Source organism: Emydura macquarii, unplaced genomic scaffold (genome assembly GCF_026122565.2).
Source record: "Emydura macquarii macquarii isolate MOO-44397 ecotype Brisbane River unplaced genomic scaffold, CSIRO-AGI_Emac_v2 contig_1363, whole genome shotgun sequence".
Classification (NCBI taxonomy): domain Eukaryota; kingdom Metazoa; phylum Chordata; order Testudines; family Chelidae; genus Emydura; species Emydura macquarii.
The window spans coordinates 8,764,449-8,791,408 of NW_027131500.1; the positions used below are offsets into that span (position 1 = coordinate 8,764,449).

At 46.9% G+C, this 26,960-nt stretch overlaps 1 protein-coding gene across 3 annotated transcripts in view; it reads right to left on the minus strand.

Annotated features, from left to right (window-relative positions):
- Nucleotides 1-9,070: 9,070 nt before the first annotated feature.
- The window catches only part of GALNT7 (polypeptide N-acetylgalactosaminyltransferase 7), a 116,291-nt gene continuing 98,401 nt past the window's right edge, over nucleotides 9,071-26,960 (minus strand). For all 3 annotated transcript variants that reach the window (XM_067551725.1, XM_067551726.1, XM_067551728.1), the window contains 4 exons: nucleotides 26,148-26,366; nucleotides 21,982-22,080; nucleotides 13,746-13,874; nucleotides 9,071-11,490 (listed from right to left, as the gene is read on the minus strand). In XM_067551725.1, the coding sequence (XP_067407826.1) occupies nucleotides 11,353-11,490; nucleotides 13,746-13,874; nucleotides 21,982-22,080; nucleotides 26,148-26,366 (585 nt within the window). In that variant the 3' untranslated portion in view covers nucleotides 9,071-11,352. The remainder of the gene's footprint in view (nucleotides 11,491-13,745; nucleotides 13,875-21,981; nucleotides 22,081-26,147; nucleotides 26,367-26,960) is intronic.

The window sequence follows — 26,960 nt, forward strand, 5'->3', positions numbered from 1 at the left end:
ACTTTCTCCCCACCATTCATGATTTTATAGACCTCTATCATATCCCCCCTTCAGTCATTTCTTTTCCAAGCTGAAAAGTTCCAGTATTATTACCCGTATTTCCCCATGTATAAGACGCACCTTTTTTCGAAAAATTTGGGGTCTAAAAACTGGGTGCATCTTATACAGTGGTACTTACCGGTGATGTACCGTAATACATTATTTTCAAATTTCGGGCCCCAAAATTAAGGTGCGTCTTATACATGGGAGCATCTTATACATGGGGAAATACGGTAATCTCTGCTCCTAAGGAAGCTTTTCCATACCCCTCATCATTTTAGTTGCCCTTTTCCAATTCCAATATATCTTTTTTGAGATGGGGCAACCAGATCTGAACGCAGTATTCAAGATGTGGGCAGACCATGGATTTATAAAGAGGCACTATAATATTTTCTGTCTTACTATCTATCCCTTTCCTAATGAGTTCTGATATTCTGTTAGCTTTTTTGACTGCTGCTGCACATTGAGTGGATGTTTTCAGAATACTATCTGTAATGACTCCAAGATCTCTTCTTGAGTGGTAACAGTTAATTCAGATCCCATCATTTTATATGTACAGTTGGGAATATGTTTTTCAATGTGCATTACACTTTGCATTTATCAGCACTGAATTTCATCTGGCATTTGATTTTCCAGTCACCCAGTTTTGTAAGAGCCTTTTGTAATTTCACAGTCTGCTTTGGACTTAACTATCTTGAATAATTTTGTACCACCTGCAAATTTTGCCACCTCACTGTTCACCCCTTTTCCTGATCATTTATGAGTATGTTCAACAGTACAGACCCCTAGGAGACCACTATTTACTTTTCTCCATTCTGAAAACTGACCATTTATTCCTACTCTTTGTTTCCAATCTTTTAACCAGTTACTGGTCCAGGAATGGACCTTCCCTCTTATCCATGACCGCTTACTTTGCTTAAGAGCCTTTGATGAGGGACCTCGTCAAAGGCTTTCTGAAAATCTAAGTACACTATTGCCAGTGGATCACCCTTGTCCACACGCTTGTTGACCCCTCTCAAAGAATTCTAGTAGATTGCTGAGGCATAATTTCCCTTTACAAAAGCCATGTTGACTCATCCCCAACAGATCGTATTCATCTATGTGTCTGATAATTCTGTTCTTTACTATAGTTTCAGTCAATTTGCCTGGTACATAAGTTAGGCTTGTAAGCCTATAATTGCCAGGGTTGCATTTTTTTTAAAATTAGTATCACATTAGCTATCCTCCATTCATCTGGTATAGAAAGCTGATTTAAATGATGTTACATACCACAGTTAGTAGTTCTGCAATTTCACATTTGCATTATTTCAGAATTCTTGGATGGATACCATCTGGTCCTGGTGACGTATTACTGTTTATCAATTTGTTCAAAACCTCCTCTAATGACTCCTCAATGTGAGACAGTTCCTCAGATTTGCCACCTAAAAAGAATGGCTCAGGTTTGGGACTCTCCCTCACAGCCTCAGTCATGTAGACCAATATGAAGAATTCATTTACTTTCTCTGCAATGATTGTTCTATCAGTACCCCTTTTATATTGAGGCATATCCTTACATACACATCTTTTCCATTATTTTGCAACACAAAACTATAGCAGTATTTTCATGAACTACCTGCTGTGCTGAGGAAAATTTTTTTTGAAGCTTTGGTATTGTGATATGACAAGTTTAGGAATACACCCCCCCTCCACTATCCCCTTAAATTCCAATAGCTAGATTCCTACACAACTAGGAAGGCAAGCTTATAAAAACAACCATCTTGATAATGTAATGCTGCTAATGGCAGTTACATTTCCATGGCTGGTGTAAGAGTACACATGCCACTATTTAATTCTGGGGAACAATGTTTCACTGTACATTGTAATTCAGAAATTCTAGTGATAGCATAGCCAAATGTGCTAAGGCAATGGATGGAAGGGGCCAGTGATTAGGGTGCTAGCCTGCCATTTGGCCTGACTCAGGTTGAATTCCCTGCTTACAGAAATGTATATGACTTGGGGCTCTTAGGTGCTTAAAGATGCAGATAGCTACCTCCTGAGATTTTCAACAGCACCTACATATCTAACTCACTGACATCAGTTGGAGTTATTTATTTAAGCTGCTCAGGCACTTTCTAAAATTGTAGTAGCTGTGTAAATATCTTTGGAAACCTGGCCCTTACTCTCTTTGTGCTTCAAGTTCCTATGTAAAATGCAGATAATAGTACTTCCGTAGTGTGCTAGGATTTTGAAGATAAAAGAGTGAGAGGTACACAAATACTAGCGTAATAGAACTATAATCCCTAAAATAGCCTAGCTTTTCAGTTAGAACAGAAATCATGGTAAATATTCACATTGGTTGTCTTCCATAGGTTAGAGGGGTATCATGCAATCCATTACAGTAAAATGAATCTCACAAAGGAATCAGTCTTGCTTGAAACACTGCTTCAAGCCATGTGCCTCCTGCAGGAAGGCTTTTCTGCTCAGCGACCTCCCATGACTGTTGCCTTAAGTGCCTGGGGAAAGCCCACAGAAAGGACAAGTGCAAGATCTGCAGGGCTTTCAAACCGAAGATTCAGAAGGACCGAGAAATCCGGTTGAAAGCCCTGTTGATGGAGGCAGCGCTCCACCCAGCGTCCGAGCTGACCTGCTCCACCTCGGTACAGAGTGTGACTTCGGTACAGAGCGCACCGTCGGCCCCGCCCTCCACTCAGCACCACGCAACATCACTGGCACCGAGGAGAAAGAAGCCGCGTGCGGAGCGCAGACACTCCCCTACGCCATCAGTACGGGCAGGGTTGAGTACGGAGATACACCGGACCCAGCCTGTCGAGACTTCTCCAGTGCCTGCATCTCCGGTCAGGGAGCCTCCCCTGACTCCTGGGAGTGGAAGAGTGCCGACGCCATCGACACCGGAGGCTTTTCAGGTGGCAAGAGCCTTGTTGGCCTTGCCTAAGTCGCCTCCACCCCCCTCCGCCGAAGGAAAAGGGACCAGTGTCACGGGGGAAACCTGTGTTGGGTCCCCCTGAATGGTGGTGGACATCCCCGGTACAAGGAGGAAGATCTGCTGGATGGTCTCTGAGGGTATACCAGAGCCACTCCCCTAGGAGTCACTCCACGTCAGCAGCGTTGAGCCGACCTGCCCCAGCACAGGACGTGGAGTCTTCCTCTCAGCGCCAATGTCGCTCCCCGGCACCGGAGACAGCACATACCAGGAGGCGTCACCAGTCAAGGTCTGCCAGGCGCTGCTCGAACAGCTCCCGTTCCAGATCCCCGGCACCGAGGAGTCCTGTACCCAGATGGTGCAGAACCCGGTCACTGCCGAAGGATCTGGCACCGATGAGTTCGCCCGCACCAAGGCGACGCGGAACCCGGTCATCGGAGGAAAACCCGGCACCGCAGAGTTCGCGGCGTGGAACTTGGTCACTGGAGTCTGGTCGCTGGAGTTCGGGACGGCACTGACCTTGGTCACCGAAGATGTCTGCAGAGCCGTAGGTCAAGAGGCAGCAGAAATCATCAGTACTGAGACGACGCTCCGGTACCTCTAGCTCTTCGGAGTGTGCCCCTGCTCGTCGGCACCACTTGCGGCGACGGAGGCAGTCCTCATCATCTTCCAGGTTGGAGGTGTCGCAAGGATGGTCTCCGTCATGGAAGGACGCCCAGGACCGAGGACGAACACGGCACCGCCAGTCCAGGTCTGACTCCGATGATACTTCGGGGTCTCCCGGGGGGACAGTCGTCGGGCGAGTCGATGCCCCCACAAAGCGTCAGAGCCTGTGGCGCAGTTAGCCCCGGGTTGGGCCCAAGGACAATGGCCGCAGCAATGGCCTTATTGTACCCCATGGGGTATCCAGGTGGGGCTGGAGCCCCAATCCATTAAATCGTCGGGGGTGCAGTCCGTGCTTCCAGCACAGAAGGCCCATCGATACCATTCTTTGGATGAGGAGTCAGACCCCCTGAAGGGAACCTCAGCAGGTACAACCCTTCACCAGGAGGGGGCACACCCGCAAGCTGCACCTCTGCAGTCCTCTTTCTCCTCACCTGACGAGACAGTCTCTCGGGATCACTCTGCGCCACTGGAGGATTTCAGGGCGCACCAGGACTGCTCAAGAGGGTGGCCTCCAACCTGGAACTGGTGGTGGAGGAGCTAAAAGAGACTGCAGATAGCCTCTTTAATGTGCTGGCGACAGCTGCCCCAGCACGAGTGGCCCTCCCAGTCCACGAAGGGGTCCTTAAGATTGTGAAGGCCCTGTGGCAAACCCCTTCCTCGGTTGCCCCTACGTCAAAGGTGGCTGAGAAGAAATAGACTGTCCTGGCCAAGGGGTTTGAGTATTTGTTCACACACCCCGCCCCAGGAAACCTGGTAGTAGACGCGGCTAACCAGCGAGACAGGCAAGGTCAGCCAGGGTCGACTCCCAAGAACAAGGACAATAAGAAACTGGATTTGTTTGGGAGAAAGATTTATTCCAAGATTTAAGCCTTCAGTTTAGGATTGTCAACCATCAGGCCCTCCTGGGTAGATATAATTTCAACCTGTGGAACTCCCTCAGGTGATTCGCCGAGGCCTTGCCCCAGGACCAGGCTGCAGACTTTAATACTATTGTGGAGGAGGGAACCGCGGTAGCTAGAGCAGCGCTGCTGTGACGCTGCTGACTTGGCGGGCAGGGCCATAGCCTCCTGCCATCTGTATGCGAAGGTGCTCGTGGCCGCAATCCTCGGGCCTGTCCCAAGAGGTACAACAGTCTATCCAGGATCTCCCCTTTGATGAGTCAGCCATATTCTCGGACCAGACCGATGCGAAGTTGCACAGTTTGAAAGACTCCAGGGCCACGCTTTGCTCCCTGGGCCTTTACACGCCCCAGTTTTCCAGGCGTCAGTCACGGCGCCAGGTGCAGCAGCAACCAAGGCCGCAGCCCAGGCCGTTCCAACCCTCTAAGCATAGGGATAGAAATAGGGGGTTTAGAACAGGAAATCAGCCACCTAGCTCATCCTCAGCTCCCCAGCAAGGGCCCCCCAGGAGGTTGGGCAATCAAAGGAGACAATTTTGATGGTGCACCTGAGGGTGGTGCCCCGATTGCTCTCCTGGATCTGTCTCGCCCCTTCCTAAACAGGTTAAGGCCCTTCTACCCCAAATGGGCAAAAATCATTTTGGACTGTTGAGTCCTTGGGATAGTCGGGGGGGCTCTGCCCTGCTGTTTATATCTACTCCCCCAACAACCCTCCCCCTCTGTCCCTCTTCAGAGACCCCTCTCACAAGCAACTCCTCTTACAGGAGGTGGGCACCCTCCTCAGTCTGGGAGTGGTGGAAATGGTCCCTAAAGGCAAAAGGGGGAAAGGCAAAAGGCAAAGGGGGGTCTGAGAGCCAAAGGGTTAAACTAAGTTCAGATTTTGCATGGTCTCATAGCTTCCATAATCCGTTCCCTGGCTCCAGGAGACTGGTATACCGCCCTCGATCTCAAGGATGCATACTTTCATGTGTCTATCCTCCCCAGCCACAGGCTTTCCTTCGCTTCACGGTGGCTGGCTTCCATTACCAGTTTACAGCCCTGCCCTTTGGCCTATCTTCGGCTCTCAGGGTGTTTATGAAGTGCATGGCGGTGGTGGATGCCTACCTGAGACGAAAAAGTGTGCAAATTTTTCCTTACCTGGACAATTGACCGATCAGAGGCAGGTCCAGGTCCCAGGTGCAGGACAGCGTGACCCTCACTTGCTCTCTGTGCCACAGGTTGGGGCTACTTGTAAATGAACAGAAGACCCCAGTGCAATGCATAGAATTCATTGGGGCTACCCTGGACACTTCCCAGGCCAGAGCCTTTCTGCCTCAGCCACGTTTCGAGGTGATAGTCTCTATCATCTCCCAGCTTCACCGATGCCCCATGACAACAGCTAGGCACTGCCCACAGCTGTTAGGCCACATGGCGGCCTGCACATATGTAGTGAGACTAGCTCGCTATATATGTTCCGAGCAGACACCCATTGGACCAGGTGGTCACAGTTCCCCCGCCTGTCTTAGCCTCCCTAAACTGGTGGCAGACTCCCATGGCAGTGATGAAGGGTGTTCTGTTCAGGGAACTGGTCCCGTTGGTCATCCTAATTGCTGACACTTTGGACGTAGGATGGGTGCCCACATCAGTACCAACCTAAGCACTCAGGGGCTTTGGTAGGGGGAGGCGAGGTGCCTGCACTTCAACGTGAAGGAGCTGAGGGCCATTCACCTAGCGTGTAAGGTGTTCTTCCGATTCCTGACAGGCAGAGTGGTGCAGGTACTGACGGACAACACTGCAGCCATGTTTTACATAAATGGAGGGGGGGGGGACACGCTCCTCAGCCCTCTGCGAGGAAGCTACCTGTCTGTGGGACATTGCCTTGAGGCACGATTTCCACCTGACAGCCTCTCGCCTCTTGGGAGTGAGGAACAACAAGGTGGATTGTCTCTGCAGGTGGTTTCTACCCCACCACGACTGGTCACTACACCCAGAGGTGGCAGCCATGATTTTCCAGAAGTGGGGAGTTCCCCAACTGGACCTGTTCGTGTTGGCCCAGAACACGAAGTGTCCAAGGTTCTGCTCGCCCCAGGGTCGCAAGACCAGGTCGATTTCCGACGCGTTCCTCATCGACTGGACAGGGACCCTCATGTTCCCACCCATTCTGCTCCTGCTCAAGGTCCTGCTGAAAATAAAGAGGGACAGAGCGGATGTTATACTCATCACTCCAGCCTAGCCGAGACAGCACTGGTTCAGCATGCTGCTGGACCTTTTGATCGCCCCACCCATGGAACTCCTGAGGCGGCATGACCTTCTATCCAGGACCATGGTCGCCTGTTGCACTCGGAGCTGGACTCCCTGCACCTCATGGCCTGGAGACTCTGTGGCTGACGGAGGGAGAGAGAGCCTGCTCAGTGCAGGTCCAACAAATCCTGCTTGGCAGCAGGAAGCCTTTTACACAGGTTGTGTATCGGGCTAAGTGGAGACGGTTTACCTGTTGGGCGGAATCCTGGCATATTCCGTCCAGCCTCTCGCCTATACAGACAATCCTGGAGTACCTGCTCCAGCTAAAGATCCAGGGTCTGGTGCTGGCCTCACTGAAGGTTCAGCTGGCGACCATTTTGGCCTTCCATCAGCTGCTAGAGGGGAGATTGCTGTTCTCCAATCCCATGTCAGTCAGGTTCCTCAAGGGGGTGGAGAGGCGTTATCCGCAGGTCTGCGACCTGGTGCCTCCCTGGGATCTCAATCTGGTTCTCTCGAGACGCCCGGGGTCCCCATTTGAATCCATGGCTTCATGCCCTCTGCTCATGCTTTCATGGAAGGTAGCCTTCCTGGTGGCCATTACCTCGGCTAGGAGGGTCTCCGAGATTAGGGCTTTGACCTCGGAGCCCCTTTTACAGTATTCTGTAAGGATAAGGTGCAGTTGAGGCTGCATCCAGCCTTCCTGCCCAAGGTGGTTTCCCAATTTCACTGTAATCAAGGTATTTTTCTCCCCATGTTTTTTCCCAAACTGCATGGTTTGGAGGAGGAGAGGAGATGGCATTCGCTGGACATGAGACGAGCCTATGCCTTCTACATCGAGCGTACAAAGCCATTCCAGAAATCAGCGCAGCTCTTCGTCGCAGTGGCTGACAGGATCAAAGCCTCACCAGTCTCACCTGTTTCCACCCAGCGCATCTCCTCGTGGATTACATCATGCATGAAGTTCTGCTATGAGCAGGCGAGGGTGCCGCTTCCGGGAACCATCACAGCGCACTCAACCAGAGCTCAAGCCTTGTCTACAGCCTTCCTGGAGAGGGTGCCCCTGCAGGACATCTGCAAAGCTGCCACCTGTCATTGGTGCATACTTTCACGTCCCACTACGCCATTGTCCAGCAGGCGAGAGGAGGATGCGGGTTTTGGCAGAGCGGTGCTGAGGGCAGCTCACCGGTAACTCCGACCCACCTCCAAAGGTCATCTATAGTAGAATGGACATGAGCAAGCACTCGAAGAAGAAAACAAGGTTTCTTACCAGTAACTGATGTTCTTCAAGCTGTGTTGCTCATACCCAATCCACAACCCACCCCGTCCCCGCTGCCGGAGTTGGCAGAAAGAAGGGACTGAGGGGGCGTAGGGCTGGCAGCGCCTCATATACCGCGGCATGTGCGCACAGTCCAGGGGGCGCCAGAGCCGGCCCTACGGGATCTGCTAAGGGGAAAAAAGTTCCGGGTTACTGTTCATGGAGGCGTGTACACACCTATAGTGGAATGGACATGAGCAACACATCTTGAAGAACATCAGTTACTGGTAAGTAACCTTGTTTTTTGTTTTGCTCTGAAGTGTGTTGAAAGGCATATACCTAATCACATTGTTTTGCAAATTGCTGTGTCTTGGGGTTCCAGGGTTGGGCTAGTGGTCCAAATTTAAGATTGTTTGAGCATGAAAGTCTGGTTGACATAGCAAAGACTTGGAGGAAAAAACCCTAATTTAAGTGTTCCTTTGTATTTCCCTATCCAGCTGCACGTCATTTTGTCCTTTTTGGGGGGCGGGCGGGCGGGGGAGAGTCACTCAGTAGCTTGGTGCTGTGTGTAGGATATTTATACTTCAGGCCCACAGTGATGTAGGGATTATGAGGGCTCCTGGATCTATTTTCAGAGCAGCAGCTGGTGCTGTTCTTGGTTCTGAAGATAGCCAAGTTGGGAGAATGGCATAGAAAAGGTAGGTAGCAGCTGCAGGAACATGACTGGCATAGGGAAAGAATAACTCGGAATGGGCTGATTCTGGAATGCATCAGTTCCGACACTTTCCTTGGCACCACTGAAATGAAAAAGCTTGCCTTTAGGCAGGTTGGTGTAGGGATCTATTTGATGTCAGAGGCTCTCCCACTACCCAGGAAGCCTTCAATGAAAGAGTTGGGGCTTAGATATGACAGTGGGCACCTAAATAAAAAATAAAATAGAATCCTTTAGATTTAAATATTTTCAAGTATGTAACACTTGCAATTGCTTAAATTAGTTTAGATTCAGGGAAAAAAGTTCCTACAATGATATTAAATAATCAGTTTATCTACAGAAGTATAGCAAGCCCACAAGTTAAAATATTTGTTTTATTTTCCTCATCTAGAAAACAAGCAACCCAGAATTAAGATGCACATAGGCTTCCCAGATTTATCCCTAATAAAATTTTTGAAGATTTATACAATTTCTACAGAAACTTACAGTGTATCAAAATCTGCATAAATCAAATTTATAAAATATGTAGAAATGCATAGTGATATTATCATCAGTTTACAAAGCAAGATATGGGAATTATTTTTTTTCCAAGCAGGCTACAATAGGAAGTCATTACAGCAACAACTTCTGATGTTCCCATGTTTTGTACAGTTTGCAGTTTCAGATACAGATTCATATGCACATACAGTATCTTTTAATGAATTGCACAAAATACCCATTTAAAATACACACCTGCACAATTTATATGCTACCTTTCTTTCACTGATGCATAGTAACATGATTAATCTACCCAGCACAAAAAATGGAGTCAGTTTTCATACACACAAATAATAGTTACCTATACCCTTATTCTCCTTTTTCCAGTTTCTCCCTCCTTTATTTTCTAATTTTATTTTTCACACATTTTAAAGGACAGCTGAGAAGTTTAAAGAAAGCCAGAGAAGATCCCAAATCATTGCCAAAATATGCATAGATAGATAGCTTTATAAAGGTCAAATTCTGCCTGTAATTATGACACATAACCTTTATAACTTCAATGGAAGTTACCTGCAATGTTAGTCTGCATCTGAGGGCAGAATTTGGTTCTAAAACAAATATTTTCAGGGTCTGATCCTGTGAGGTGCTAAGTGCTCAACTTCTATTAAGCCACTCGTTATGTCATCAACTCTTAATAGCCACAGAATCTTGCGTTTAGGATTAGGAAGTAAAATGATTAGATTGTACGTATATTTTATTCAGTGTAAATATTTATAATTTTATGGGGATTCTTAATATAAATTCCCATTTGGAAGCCATTCCTCACTTTTTTACTTATTATTTATAATTTGCATACTATAGCACAGTGCTGTTTTAATTTGGGTTCACAACCCTGCAGGAGAATGTAAAAAAAACAAAACAAAACAAAAAAACCCCCACTGAAACTAGAACACTTAATACAAACAGGAATAGTTTCAGGGTTTCCTGTCCCTTTTTTCAAATCTAAAATCTGGATCTAAAACTAGTTGACAGTGCCCCTTTAAAGTTTATCTCTGTGTGTTAATTATTTTGATATTTTTTCTTTGAAGTTTCAGTTCACCTCCAGGTGAATTCCATTTATACTTTTAGTGTCAGGAAAATACTGGACCATTCTTAATTTTATACATTGTGCAGCTTTAGCTGAAAATATATTGGAGGTTTGTATGGCATGATACAACAGGGAAGTTAGTGTTTGTAAATTCTTAGCTGTAATTCAGAGTGCTCTCTTCATCATTTGTATCACATAGTGCTTTAAGGTTCAGGTTTTTTTGTTTTGTTTTAATACTGTAAAGAAAATAAATGTTCAATTGTTTTAGTGCTATCTAACATACCAGGTGCATCAAAGTGCTACTCAGCATACCTGGTTCAGCTCACTTAAAGTTTCAATGAAATTACAGGGACATTTTGCAATATTTTTGGGACCCCCAAACAGCATTTCTGGTGTAGTCTGTGCCTTATTTGCCTTACCAGTAGTCACATTGGCAACATAAACTTGTCTTTGGAATTATGTGGGTGGTACAATTAATCCATATCAAGGTGACGTTTCTACAAATCTATACTATAAATTCAACCAAATGCTTTTCTTGTAAAATATATAGAGAAATGAAAGAGGCACTAAATATGTTGAAATCTACCTTTCCAAAAAAGCAGTAGGACTGTGAAAGAAGGCCACTCTGGCTAATAACCCGTGGCAGTGCTTGGTAGGATGTAAAATTAAATAAAATGATAGAACAGATTGATAATCACCACTTTATATGAAAGTCTGGTTACTCCAACCTTTTTTCAAGTGTGTGTAAAAAAACTGTCTTCAGACCCCTGAGTGAAATCCCAAAGACCACTGTGCCTTTAACTTTGTTCCTATAAAACATAGCTAAGAGCACATTAAATCCCAACATCATAAAACAAAAAGATGTAAACATCTACAAAGTTTAAGGTAAAAGCAGCTCTGTAAACATTAACTGCAGATGATAATGTTATTGTAATATCAAAGTTCATCTATGTCCTTCATCCAAGTCAGGAGATTTCAGGCTCGCAGCTGTACAAAGTTAAAAGTTGCAGCAGTTTTCAGGTTATTTTCAGTCCTGTACAAATTAATGTGTCAGTAGGCAGGTTTTTGTTTATTTTGTCTATACACTAAGAATGTTGTTCATTTCCCATTTTTGTGTTGCTTTACTGGAGTCACACTCAGTGATAAAGACTTGATGTAAGACCTCTGAACGATCTAAGCACTTCCCTGAAGGAATATGGGTAAATCTATGTAGATTCTGGAAAACAAAACAACCAGAAATAGATTTAAATTTTCCCCACCTAATATGTGTTGCTGTTTAAAAATAAGTTACCCAGAGTCCCTGTGAAAGTTTCACTTCTACATCAAATATTTTATCACTTATTAGGCCTATATTTTCAGATCTTGAAATGTTACATTACAAAAAGGTAAATAGATGCACTTAGTCCATTTTAAAAACCCACAGTTTCATAGGAAACAGGCTACATCTGCATAAATGATTCTAAACTATCTTTTCAGTGTTTGATTTAAAAAAAATCTAGGCTGCACAAATTATTTTATTAAAGATAAATGCTTGAAAACAAGACCTTTACTGCTTAGGATTTCCATCTGATCCTGTTCTTTATGCTTCACCTAAAAGTTATAACCATAATACCAATATCCAGAGCAATAAACTATCTGGGGCAAAAGTGATGATTTGTCTCAGCTCTTCCCCCATGCTTCCTTTTCCCAACGGCAGCAGGGAGTAGTGGGGTTCTCGGATAGCCTCTGCCCCCCAAAATCAACAAAAGTCGACAAAGGGAATATTCTGACCAGATCTGACCACACCCTCTGGGATACTTGAGTGGCCTATAGGAGCACTGCCAATAAATCTCTATAGTCACATAATTGAGTCACTTTAGTAGCACAAATATTGTGACTGTTTGAGCAGCAAAGAAACACGTACACACACACCCCCAAAAAAATCTTACAGTTCATGTCTGCACCGGGCATCACATTTCTTATACTGGTCATAATTGTTATCCTCCTGTCTTCCTCAGTGAGAATATATTTAAAAAATGGGTAGCACAATAATTAAAGATGATCATCTTGATCAGAAGTTCATCCAGTGTAATTCATGTAAAAACAGTCTAATGAAGTGGCTAGTAACATGGAGGGCCACTTTAGAATTGCTAAAGATCAAACAAGTTGTACATATACACTACAGAACAAAGTAGATCCCAAAATAGTGTGTATTGATTTTTATCTGAATTCCTGGGATTTAAAAAATCTTGTCTCTCTCTTCCCAGGTTTTTAGTGCCATACAAACAGCTTTTTGCTATTCAGGACTTCACAGCTGTATGCAAATATTACAAAAACTTACATGTCAGTGGAAGGCAAATGTACTTTCACCACATAATGTTTAACAAAGAATCTAACTGCTTCAGGCAAATGGAATCCAGATACCAACAGACTAATGAGTGAATTAATAAATGCCCGACAAACTAGATGGTAACGATTCATAAAACAACTGAGTGATGGCAATCTGGCATTCAATCCTGTTAGACCAAATTATGCCACAAATACACAATTAAGTTCTGAGCGTGCATGTATTTAAAGGCCAAATTTCCCCCTTCATGTATTCTGTCTCTCTTTTTACTGGAACAAGAGTTTAAGCTGACTCATTAAATATAATAGAGTAGTGTGATAAAAATGTTTTCAAAGTTAGTACCCATACGAAATTACATATTTACTTTATAGCTTGTAATAGCTGTGAAATAAATACTTTATTTAAAAATTCAAATCTTTTGCAATATCATTACACGGCTGCCACACGCATCATTTGGGAAACACAAGGCAATATTTACTCAGAGAATATGGATCTAACAAAAGAACAAAACCAAACGCTGGACAAGACACAGGACAACACATATAAATAATTAAATATAACAGAAATAGAACTAGCGTTGTTGTACTTCCCCACTCCTCTCTCAGTACTACTGAAAAATGTAGTTTAAATGGAACACTATTTCAATAAAGATATAAAAGGTAATCAAATTACAAATTACAGTATTCCAGCTGCTAAATTCATCCTAGGGTCTGGCCGTACAGACATTATGGAGGATTCTGTTGGTGGGAAGTGCATTAGCAGGGAGGTTGCTGTGAGCAAAAGCTGTTGCAACCTTCATCAGTGGTGTGGGGGCCATCACAGTGCCAAAAAGGGGACAGTGGGAATGTGCTGATTCAGCACATACCCATGGCATACGCTCCCATGGTGGAATTTCCTGAAATGGAAATCCTGGGAGAGGGTGGGTAGTGCAAACAAAGCCCATCTTCTCTCAGAGTGAATTCCCCCCATAAAATAAAGGGAAAGCCTGCTATAGGAAAGTGAAATTTACATTTTGCCACACCAAATCAGTGAATCTGGTCCTAGAGCTTTACTTCCATATGTATGCACAATAAAAAAGTCTAACAAAATGGAGTGTAAAAAAGTCTAACAAATCTCCTCTCATTGCACCATATGCTGTCACATACCTTGAAGTATTGCCATTCCTTGTATTCATTCAGATTACAGTGCGTAATCATAATTTTTGATCCATCAGGTCCTTTAGTCAAACACTGGTCATATTGCATGAGTTGATTAGCTTCATTTATTCGGAAAAGCTAAAAGAAAAATATTGAGTCACCTTTTCGTTACTGTAATCACAAAGGGTGAACTTCATAAGGAAAAACATGGTTACTTACCAGTAACTGTTGTTCTTCGAGATGTGTTGCTCATATCCATTCCAATATAGGTGCGTGCGCGCCCCGTGCACAGATTCCCGGAACTTTTTTCCCTTAGCACTGCCCGTAGGGTCGGCTCAGGCGCCCCTTGGAGTGCCGCGCTCATGCCGTGGTACATAGGGCGCCGCCGACCCTGCGGCCCCTCAGTCCCTTCTTTCTGCCGACTCCAACAGTGGGGACGGGGGTGGGTGTGGAATGGATATGAGCAACACATCTCGAAGAACAACAGTTACTGGTAAGTAACCATGTTTTCTCTCTTTGAGTGATTGCTCATATCCATTCCAATATAGGTGATTAAATAGCCATACCTTGGAGGCGGGTAAGATTCAACGGTGAGTTGCTCTCGAGAGCACAGCTCTGCCGACACCCGTGTCCTCTCTCGCCTGCTGCACAATGGCATAGTGAGACGTGAAGGTGTGGACCGATGACCAGGTGGCTGCTTTGCAGATGTCCTGCAGGGGCACTTGTTCCAGGAAGGCTGTGGATGAGGCCTGAGCCCTGGTTGAGTGTGTTGTCACAGGTCCTGGAAGCGGTACCTTCGCCCACTTGTAGCAGGTTTTAATACAGGCGGAGATCCAGGTGGAGATGCACTGGGTGGAGACAGGTGAGCCTTTCATCCGGTCCGCCACTGCCACAAATAGCTATGTTGACTTCCGGAACGGCTTGGTCCGTTCGATGTAATAGGCCAGGGCTTGTCTGACATCCAGCGAGTGCCATCTCTGCTCCTCCTCCGTCCTGTGTGGTTTCGGAAAAAACACAGGAAGGAAGATATCTTGGTTATAATGGAACTGGGACACCACCTTAGGCAGGAAGGACGGATGGGGTCTCAGCTGCACTTTGTCTTTGTAGAAGACAGTATAGGGGGGCTCCGAGGTCAAAGCCCTAATCTCAGAGACCCTCCTCGCTGATGTAATGGCCACCAGGAAGGCTACCTTCCAAAAGAGGACAAGCAATGGGCATGTAGCCATAGGCTCGAAGGGGGGTCCTGTCAACATGGTGAGGACCAGGTTCAAGTCCTAGGGAGGCACTGAGTCACGGACCTGCGGGTATAGCCTCTCTACCCCCTTGAGGAATCTAATTGACATAGGGTGGGAGAAGAGGGATCTGCCCTCCATCGGCTGGGAGGGAGGCCAGTGCTAGACCCTGGAGCTTCAAATGGAGGAGATACTCCAAGATCGCCTGTATGGGCGAACAAGTCGGTGGGATACCCCGGGACTGCTCCCAACAGGTAAAACGCTTCCACTTGGCCCGGCATACCACCTGAGTGGAAGGTTTCCTGCTACCGAGCAGAACCTGCTGGACCTGTATGGAGCAAGCTCTCTCTCCTTCTGTCAGCCAGAGAGTCTCCATACCGTCAGGTGTAGGGATTCCAGGTCTGGGTGCAACAGGCGGCCCTAGTCCTGGGAGAGCAGGTCGTAGCGGCTCGGGAGCAGGATCGGCGTGTCGATGGACAGGTCGAGCAGCATGCTGTACCAGTGCTGCCTCGGCCAAGCTGGTGCAATCAGTATGATGTCTGCTCTGTCCCTCTTGATCTTCAAGAGTACTTTGGGCAGCAGAGGAATGGGAGGAAACGCATACATAAGGGTCCCCTTCCAGTCTAGCAGGAACGTGTCGGAGAGGGAGTCCGGTTCGCGCCCCTGGAGCGAGCAGAACCGTGGGCACTTCCTGTTCCAAGACGATGCGAACAGGTCCAGTTGGGGAACCCCCCCTTCTGGAAAATGAAAGTTACCACCTCGGGGTGCAGTGACCAATCGTGGCGGGGTAAGAACGACCTGCTGAGGCGGTCCGCCTCGTTGTTCCTGACCCCCAGGAAGTGAGAGGCGGTTAAATGAAAATCGTGCCTCACTGCTAAGTCCCATAGTCGAACGGCCTCCTGGCACAGGGCCGAGGAGCGCACCCCCACTGCCTGTTCACATAGAACATGGCCGCCATGTTGTCCGTGAGGACCTGAACCATCCTGCCCCTCAGGACACTGAGGAAGACCTTGCAGGCCAGACAGATAGCTCTGAGCTCTCTGACATTGATATGGAGAGCCCTCTCATCTGGTGACCAGAACCCCTGAGTGCTCAGGTCCTTGCTGATATGAGCCCCCCACCCCATGTCTGAGGCATCCGTTATCAGCGTCACTGAAGGAGCCAAGTCTCTGAAGGGAACCCCTTTCAGAACCTCCCCTGGGTCCCGCCACTAGTCCAGGGAGGACAGTACCTGGGTGGGGACCGTGATCATCCTGTTTAGCGAGTGCCTGGCAGGTATATATACCGAGGCCAGCCACCCTTGGAGAGGTCTGAGTTTGAGGTGAGCCACTTCACCACATATGTACACGCCACCATATGTCCCAACAGCTGAAGGCAATGCCTGGCTGTCATCGTGGGGGACCTGTGCAACTCGTTGATTATGGCGGCCATGGTCTCGAACCGAGGCCGTGGGAGGAAGGCTCTAGCCTGGGTGGCATGTAGGGTGGCCCCTATAAACTCTATGCGCTGCACCGGGGTGAGCGTGGACTTCTGCTCGTTGATGAGCAGCCCCAGTTTGGTGCATGTGGCGCAGGTGAGAGTCAGGCTGTTCTTCATGTGGGCCCTGGACCTGCCCCAGATCAGCCAATTGTCCAAGTATGGAAATATCTGAACCCCCCTGCAGCGCAGATGGGCCGCTACCACCGCCATACATTTCGTGAAGACCCTGGGGGCTGATGAGAGGCCAAAGGGCAGGGATGCAAATTAGTAACGGCAGCCCGCTACCACAAATCTGAGGAACCTTCTGTGGCCGGGGAGGATAGTAATATGGAAATATGCATCCTTGAGTTCGAGGGCAGCATACCAGTCCCCTGGATCTAGGGTGGGAATGATGGATGTTAGGGAAACCATGTGGAACCTGGTGTGTCTGATAAACCTGTTCAGACGGCGGAGGTCTAAAATAGGCCTTAGGCCCCCCTTGGCCTTGGGGATTAAGAAGTACCGCGAGTAGAATCCCCTCCCCCATTCCTGCGGAGGAACTTCTTCTACCGCTCCGAGCAAGAGCAAAGAGTTGACCTCTTATATGAGGAGCTGCTCGTGAGCAGGGTCCCTGAAGAGGGGCTGGATAGGGGGAGAGTTCGGGGGACAGGCCATAAGCTGGAAGGCATAGCCCCTGAGGACTACACCGAGGACCCAGCGGTCTGTGGTGATGGTTTCCCATTCTGAATAGTACAGCCCTAGCCTGTGGGCAAAGGGCCGGGATAGATCCAGGGGGAAAAGAGGAGTGCCACCCTCATGGACGCCGTCAAAATAGTTTATTATTGCCCTTACTTGGGCCTTGCTGAGGCCTCGCCGAGGACCCCTGGCAGTCGCGGCGGTTGGGGCCCCTATAACGGTCCCGACCCCTCCTAGGTTGGGCGGGTCTGGGGGGCAGCCTAAGTGGCGGCTGTGGCTGCCTCTGGGCCTGGGGCCGAGACTGGCGCCTCGAGGCCTGCAGGGTGTATAGCCCAAGGGACTTTAGGGTGGCTCGCGAGTCCTTCAGAAGTCCTGAGAAGAGGCCAGTGTCATCAAAGGGGAGGTCCTGAATGGCCTGTTGGACCTCCTGAGATAAGCCTGAAGCTTGGAGCCAGAAGCAGCGGCGCATGACGATGGCTGAAGCCATTGCCCTGCTGGCGGTATCCGCTGCATCACTTGCAGATTGCAAGGCCGCATTCGCTACCGCAAGCCTTCCTGGGACACAGTGGCGAAATCCGCGGCCTGGTCAGAGGATAACCCTGACTGGAACCTCTGCAGCGAGGACCACAGGTTTAAGTTGTATCTCCCGAGGAGGGCTTGATGGTTTGCAACCCTCAGCTGCAGGGCCGCTGTGGAGTATATTTTGCGGCCGAACAAGTCCAGCTTCTTACTGTCCTTGTCTTTAGGGGTATTACCCTGGCCACCTTGGCGGTCTCGATGATCAGTGGCCTCCACCACAAGTGTCCCCGGGGCGGGGTGGTTGTAAAGAAAGTCAAAGTCTTCCTTGGGAACGTAATATTCTCTTTCCACCCCCTTAGAGGTGGGGGCCACCGAAGAAGGGGTTTGCCAGAGGGTTCTGGCAATCTTCATCACCCTCTCGTGAACAGGCAAGGCAACTCGAGATATCCCAAAGAGGGGGTCCTCCTCCTCCGACATCTCTTTAAGTTCCAGGCTTAAATTCCCTGCCCCCCTTATTAGCAGGTCCTGGTGGGCCCGGAAATCAAAAAGGGGGGGCCTTACGGTCTCGGGCAGCCGCCTCATCAGGGGATGAGGAGGAGGACTGTGGAAGGGGCCCTGTGGAGGGGCCTTCCTCATGGTCTGACCCCTCCTCCGACGGGTGGTCCTGTTCTGGGTGGATCGGTGGTGGGGGCACTGATTGGGCCACCGAGGAATGAACGGAGGTGGTCCCTTGGCCCATCTGGGCACCCCAGGGCCCCCGTATGGCCACTGCCAGGGGCCCTGGAGCCATGTCGGTGCCGGCATTTGCACCTGCTGCGTCGTACCCGGTTGGCGAGTCTGGGACCCAGAGCCACTGGACCGCCGTGTGTGGTACCTGGGAGGTGAACAGCCCCAGGACGATGAAGAAGACGACCAGCGGTGCCGGCGTCTCCGGTGCCGCCGAGGGGACCGACTACTGGAGGAGCCAGATGACCTCCTCCCACACCTCAAACTCTTTCGGTGGCATTTTCCACCTCAGGAGTAGGAGAGGCGTCGCCTGTATCTCCGGGACGATGAATCGGAGCGCGATCGCCTCCTTCGTGCCGAGGCGATCGGTGCCGGCAGTGCCGAGGCGATCAGTGCCGGTGCCGGCAGTGCCGAGGCGATCGGTGCCAGTGCCGGCGGTGCTGAGGCAAGCTGTGTCAGCACAAGCGGTGCCGGTGCCGACAGTGCCGAGGTTGTCGGTGCCAGAGTCGGCGGCGGAGCCAAAGTGGCTGGTTCCAAAGCAACCAGTGCTGAGGCACTTGATGGAGTCACCGGCACCATGATCTGCACCGGTGTCGGGGATCGGTGCCGAGCGAGGCTCTGTACCGAAGTACCAGAGCCGGAGCGGTGACCCCTGCATGAGGCGGAGCTGGAACGACATCGCCTCTTGCGTTTGCCTCTTGACCGCCCTCGGTGCCACAGTGTCAAGGAGCTCGACGACTCAGAGTCGGAGCTAGGAGGGGAGCCCGCACTCTCTACCCTCCTCGACCGTCTGGGGGGAGACCTCGACTCCTGTCTCCGCCACCCACCAGGACAACCCAGCACGGATTTACCCCGAGACGCCGGTCCCGGATCCCTCAGCTGAGGGAGCGATGGAGGCGTGGGCAGGCCCATGAAGATGCGCGCCGCTGCGAAAACCTCCAGCGTCAACAGCCTTTGCAGAGGCGCTCCCCCACCCCCAGGAGTCGGGGGAGGCTCTCTGCGAGGAGATGCCGGTGCCGGAGTAACCTCCACGGCATGTGGCTGGGGCATCTCCTGTGCTGTTTCCTGTTGTACCGGTCGCAGGGAGGAGTCCATGTGTGCGGCCTTGGGCCGCTTCTTCTTCTTTGGCACTGCGGGTTTCGGTGCCGGTGGAGTGCTCCACACTGAGGAGACACTTGGTGCCGCCGGCGAACGCGATGGCTCGGAGTCCGGGCGGAGCGCGGACTCCATCAGGATGGCCTTTAGCCTGGCGTCCCGTTCCTTCTGGGTCCGCGGCTCGAAGGCCTTACAGATCTTGCATTTTTCACATCTATGCTGCTCTCCGAGGCACCGGAGGCAGCGATCGTGAGGATCGCTCACAGCAAAAGGTTTTGCACACAAGGTGCAGGCTTTAAAGCCAATGGAGCCAGGCATGGCTCAACTATAGCCCCTGAGGGCTGCTAACTAATTACTTAACTTGTCTAACTTAACACTAATCTATGGCAATCAACTGTAACAAAGAACACTAAGTACTAAGGGAGGCTACTTGCGATATGCAAGAGGCAAACATTCCAGCAACCGTCACAGGTGGAAAGAAGGAACTGAGGGGCCGCAGGGTCGGCGGCGCTCTATGTACTGCGGCATGAGCGCAGCACTCCAGGGGGTGCCTGAGCCGACCCTACGGGGAATGCTAAGGGAAAAAAGTTCTGGGAATCTGTGCACGGGGCGCGCACACACCTATATTGGAATGGATATGAGCAATCACTGGAAGAGAGAACTGCAATTTTAGAAGCAATGCTATAACAATTAATTTACATCATCTAGAATATTCTTTTGAAATTATCATCACACCTACCTTTGCTTGAATAGGGCTGATTTATTTTAGGTGATGCAATATATTAGCTTTTCACTCTCACAGACTAAGGCCATGTCTGCACTAGCAAGCTTACAGCAGTATAGCTGTCCTGATGCAGCTGCGCTGCTGTAAGATTGCTCATGTAGCTGCTCTATGCCAACGGGAGAGTGCTCTCCTGTCACGGGCATGCACAGGAATACAAAATTTGGCCACTTTTAGAGGGGCACATTCTGTGTCCCCCGGAGCTGGAGGAGCCGGTTATCCCTCCACCCCACCCTGCGACCCTGGGGCTGGAGGAGCCGGCTTTCCCCTGCCCTCACCCGGCAGCCCCAAGGCTGGCTCTCCCTGCCATGGCCCTGGGACTAGAAGAGCTCACTCTCCCCTCACACCCCAGGGGCCAGAGGAGCTATCAGCTCCTGGCACCACAGCCAGAGGAGCTTGCTCTGCCCGCCCTGGAGACGTTCTGTGATCCATGGATTAGGGGGCAGGGGGACTTGTCCCAGCTTGCCCCCCTTGTTCACGCCTGTCTCCCATTGACATAATAAAACCACCTTAACAAGCAGCAGTAGCTATGTTGGCGGTAGAAGCTTAGTTTTTTCACACCCGTAAGTGACATAAGTTTTGCCAACATAAGTGGTAGTATAGACATGAGCTTAGCATATGAAGTACCTTCTTTCTGAGCTCAGAAAACTAAATATATATGACTACTAAATTAAGTTAGGAACAAAGTGGATAAATGCAAAAGGTTTTATCTGAGAGGCTCCTGAAAAGAGCTGGATAAATCATTCTGTGGCTTGATGGCTATATAATCACCTGTGGACTTTTGTCCTCACCAGTATTTTCAAATGAAGACAATTATAAATTTAAAACTACAGAGCACTGGGCCAGAGGTCAAATTACCAAACTGAAATACAAACAGATAATTTCTGCTACTGCTTAGATTGGCATTTTATTAAGGTAAGATTTTAGGACTGAAAAAAAAAATGAATTTTTCACAGGCTTTTTAGAATATTGTATTATATACTGAAAATGTATTTTCACAGGGTATTGCACTATATTTTAAATTACATTGAAAACAGTGACATTTACAGGCTATTACATTAAGAGCCAACTGAACATGATTTTTCACAAGGACATCATCCTGTATGTGACCGCACTATTGACAAAGCTTGACTGCATATGATTAAATCAAAAACATAGGGAAAATAATCTTTTGTTAACTACTTCTTACCATTTTGCTTTAAGCCATATTTCTGTATGCAGACTTTATACAAGTCTTTATATACAGACTTTATACAAGTGTCCAACTCAAGAAGATAAAGCAATATGACCACCTGAGGTAGGTTGCGCATTTATAGATGTAGTGGTGAACTGTGAAGACAGTCCCAATTGTGCAATAGTCTTATTACAATTATCTACTAGGAACTAAGCTTTGTCAATTTAACTCAGCTTCACTTATGAATTCATTTGTATTTGATTCCTTGTCTCTGGTAGTGGAAAGCTATTTAATGTATTAGTGCATTGCACACCTATACTATATCACAATTCTGAGAAATAATAACTAAGGCAGTACAGTAAAGTGAGAAGAATATTTCCTGAATGGAAACAAATCCCCAATTCCCATCCATAAAAGCAGGCACAGTGCACTCAATATTTTTCCCCCATTTAATCTACTTTTTGGTAACCACTGTAGTTTTAAGGACAACTTGATCAGAGAAGCAGCTTTATGACTATTCATTGCAACCGTCTTTTTCAAACTTCTCGCCTCAAGGCTACGTACCTGATTTCCTCCCATTCTGTGGCATGGTCCAAGTTCAACAAAGCCGCCATTGGTGTGCCCCATGCTATCTATACAGTAAGCAGTTTCAAAGCCTCTGATCTGGGGTGAGGGAGAGAAAAGATGTTTTGCACTTTAGCTCAGTCTTTGGGAAAATATGATTTTTAGTGCCAAGAAGTTAAGGAATTTCCTACTCATCCTCCTCCAGACAAATAGTATACACAGGTATTTGAAGCAAGACTGCAAGAATTTTGAATCAAAAGAGATAAGGATGTTAAATTTTCAGGAGAAAGTTTTATAAACCCAACTGTCCATACAAATTTGAGAGCTATTGTGAGATAATAAACATAAGTATGCTAGTTTGAGCATACTGCAATCAAAGTATAATTTCAAAATTACCTCCCTGATACAGAACAGGGGCTCTTTCAGATGTAGGCCTGATTCTTATGCAGTTAATCCCCCATGAAAGGATGTTCAGTTCTTTAGATCTTCCTGAATGGTGCGCAGTAGGGTTACCAGTAGGAATTAGGGTTGATAAGGTCCCCACCTAGAAGAGGATCTCATGGATCAGACAGAGGGTTGTTTCGTTCACAGACTTAAAATTAAATGGAACTTGACCTGAATGTGAAAAAACTACAACGATAAACCTTCAACATGGTAGAGTTCTGGTGTCCACATTTTAAAAAATGATGTTGAAAAACTGGAAAGGGTGCAGAAAAGAACCATTTGAGGGATGGAGAAAACGCCTTACACACTGAGAGACTTAAAGAGCTCAGTCAAAAAGGAAACAGAGCTTATTTGATACGGTGTGTAAGTACCTTCATGAGGGAAAAATATTGGGTACTAAATGACTAAATGAGAGAAAAGCAAACAAGAACCAATGTTTAGAAGCTGAAGTCAGACATCCACAAATGGGAAATAAGGCAAAATCCAACAATGAAGGTGATTAACCATTAGAAAAAAATGGCTCAGTCTTTTCTTATCTTCAAATCAAGACTGGATGCCTGTCTGAAAAGTATGCTTTATTTAGTCAAACAAGTTATTGAGCTCAATGTAGGGGGTAACCGGGTGAACTGTAAGGGCCCATCATATACAGGTTGTTAGACAAGTTAATTGTCATGAGATGGATGGCCAAAAACACTCTTTTGGAGGAGTTGGGCCCAGCTTCACCTATGATAGCTTAACTATCTCTTAGCTGAGACCTATCAGCAAGGGATCAGTTGATTATAAAAAGCCAGAAAATGACTCAGTTGATTTGCCAGAAGCCTGAAGGCTGAAGTAGGAAGCCCTTAGGCCAAAGGGGGAGAGCTACAGTAAGCAGTTTGACTCCTGTCAGAGGGAGCAAAGTATGACTCTCAGGCAAGTAGCCTGTAGAATGGAAACCTGTAGGGAACCAGGTTAAGGGGAAAGGATGATTAATGTGCTGCACTAACTTTATGTGGAAGAAATAAAACTGAAGCCCTGAGAAAAGGGTCTGAACCAGATTCTGGGCATGGTGTCATTCCTTCCTGAGCTGAGAGGACTGGCCAGTAGCCTACAGTGATCTAAGGGTCCCTTCTGACCTTAAATTCTATGATTCTATCGATATTTATCACAATTGTCTTCCCAAACATATAAAATTTATCAGCAATGATCAATGAAATTTCCAGTCAAATATTAACCCAGCGACATGGTTGTTCATCAGCATTCTATTCTAGTGATTCCACTAAAAAGCAAATGGGGAAGGGGGAGGAGGGGAATATACTTGAAAGTTTTAAACAGTTGGAAATTAGTGGAGGATTGACATGAACACTAGCTCAAAAGGCTACAATAAAAAGTAGCCACCCACTTACTGAAGGAATCCTTTAAATATGGAAAAAATAGCACTAGAAAGAACTTTGTATTCAAGTAGCAGAGACAAATATTTTTGGCCATCCAGAAATACAATTGAGGCAGTTATTTAAAGTGCAACAAATGAGCATTAAAATCCTGTAAACATTGTGTAATGACACATGGCCATCAATTAAAAGAGAGAAAAAACATTTCAGAGAAGTCTGACGACATAGTACTCTGATTGATGAAGTCACTACTTCAAGCTTCCCTGTCACTTCATCCAAGTCCCAGGGGCTGCTGGCTTCGGTACCCGTTTTCAGGGATGCTCTCTGTCAGGTTTCCCTGACTGCCTTCTTTTTTCCAGACACTATCATAGTGCCTCACACATCTCAATCAGGAGCTAACTGTTGACACATTTTTCCCCACCACAGGTGGATTTTGGAACAGTTCTAAAGCTGATCCACTAACCTGGTGCTTTGAGTTAACTCTTGGGAAACAGATTTGCTTTCATGGAGAAAGTCTTTTTCCCCTGGGCTCCCAGATACTGGATTGTTTGTCACTCCTCACATGCACTTTGTACAGCCAGTTCCAAAGGCCTTGTAATAGTTAGACCCTGACAGATTCCCAGTATCTGTTATGCACTGCACAACTTTGTACTCTACCACTTCTCTCTTGAAGTCATATTAGCAGATCCTTCAGACCCACAGAAAAGGAAGCTCTTAAACTACTCCCTTGCACATCTAATGGATTAGCCAATTGACCAAGAAGTTGGATGGAACACAGGGCATCTTATTCTGCCAGTTAGAACCCTCGCTATCTGTCTCCATGTTCTTCAGAAGTGGGTTCAGTATACTCATAAGGAAGATTGGGCAAGGCTTCTGAGGAACTAATGAACCATCTCCATAAACCAAAGCACTGAAAGCTGGCTGAGCAGGGAATCCTACAAAGGAGTATGTAAAAAACCCAGCTAGGATTGTCTATGAAAGAGCATTCAATTCCTGTGATCACACACTGAATGTAAACCCTGCCTAGTAGTTTTTCCTGCAATTAAATGAGAATCCTGAATCTGTGATATCCCAATAATGTTAACAGTCTCCAAAGTCACATTCACCTGTAAATATACTGATTATTCTGAACAAGTAATCTTCTCCAGATATGCCTTCTCTACATATACCAGATCGTGATTCCAAGTTACTTTTCAAAATACACTCTTACTCAGAAAGGAGGACTCAGGATTATAATCAGCAATGAAGAAGAGTGCACACCGACAAAAGAATTCTCAACAAAAATGTGGAACTAATAAAAAATTCATGTTAATACATCATGACTTGGTTACTTTCTGTTGCATTTGATCTCCCCGTCCTTACTCTGTAAATACAGTATTTTCATACCTGTCTAGTCAAGTGTTATCCAGACTTGCTATTTAGTGTCATGATAACTGGGCAAATTGTGCTTTAGAGCTCTTTAACTCCCTCTCACATTCACCCCTGGGAGACAGGTTTTGATACCTTTCTCCCCTCTGGGTGGAACCACATAGTCTGCCACTTTTAGACTGGATCTCTGGGCTGCAGCCTCCCTATTTACCAATTGGGTTAACTTGACAGGCTCAACTGGGTTTAGCACCTGTAAACCCTTTATCTCCAGAGACCTGTGACTAGCAGCTAGTTAAAGAGACTCAAAAAATAGCTTCTTCAAAACAAAGTAATATTTATTTGCCAAAAGGAACACAGCATCTCAGAACTAAATGCTGCATACAATATTTATCTGCCTAAAATTAATCTCTCTACCCATGGCTCGGGTAGGTTCAGTTTATTCCCATCTCTGGGCTGGGAGAGCCAGTCTGCTTGCTGCAGTTCCTGCTTGTCTGCCAAAGACTCATCTCTTAGCCATGGCTGCTAACAGCCCCCCCCTCCCCCCCCCTTCTCTTGGCCAGCATCTTGAAGGTTTAGGCTTCTCTATGATCTTGGGCTTTTAACCTTGGGAAAAGGTTGGAGCCAGGTAGAGGCATTCCCTCAATTATTAGATTCCCCCATTGTTACCTTAAGGAGCCTTATCTTTGCCATTGTTTTGTTTCCTGTTTGTATGCCACTTAACAGCCTCTTTGGATTTAACTCCTGACAGTCAGGTAAGATAATAACAAACATAAACTGAGGTAATGTGATACTTATAAAAAAGTAATACACATATCTCCCTCATTTTCCACATTTAGAAACAACAGTAACCAAAATAATTCTTTGTTTTCAGTTTAAATATAAAAATATTTATCAGGTACAAGAAATTACAGTGGCTTCACTGTGGACTCCCAACTTTAAAAACCTATAGCATGTGCTGATTTTAGATGCATTTACTGTACATACCTCACCCCACTCCACATTTTTAGATGGTAAGGGATAGTGTGAGGTTATATCATAGGCTATTTCTTCCATAAACCATTTAAAACTTTTGCAGTTGTGATCTTCGCGGAATTTTTTCAGCTCAGATATATCCCCGTATGGTAGTGCTTTTGTCTCTGGACGACTGGCATAGAAGTAATCTTTGTACTCATCCCACCAGACTTCCACAACTCTGACGTAGTTCTGTGGGAGAAAAAAAACCCCACATCACTACTGCAAAACACATACAAGATATTGGTTCTATCAGTAATTTAATTCCACAGATTTAAGAATTTGTATAAACGTTTTAATACATGCATTATACAACACTCATAACTTGCCATCTTTAAGAGAAGGTACAGCACAAAAGTAGCCTTTTTATGTATTTTTGGGGTAAGACTAGAATAATTAAGTAAGCTTAGTGAAGAATGTGATTATAACTAAGTCTAGGGAATTCTCTTTTTGAAGAAAAAGATGCCTTAGTTATAAGTGGAATGAAAACAGTGCTGTTCATTTGACTGCAATACTCTAGAAAATGTGATGTGCCTTCTGGAGTTAATTTTCACCTCCTACACTTCCTAGCATTCAAACAGAGTGACACCTATTAACCGGCAACTGGATTCCACAGGTGTAACTGATTTGGATCTTCGGGTTTGCCTACATTACAAATGCTACAGTGGCACAGCTGTATCACTGCAGTGCCGTAGTGCAGACACTTGCTATAGCAACACAAGATATTTTTCTGTCACTGTAGTTAATCCCCCCCACCTAACACCTTGGAAATAGGTAGGGTGACAG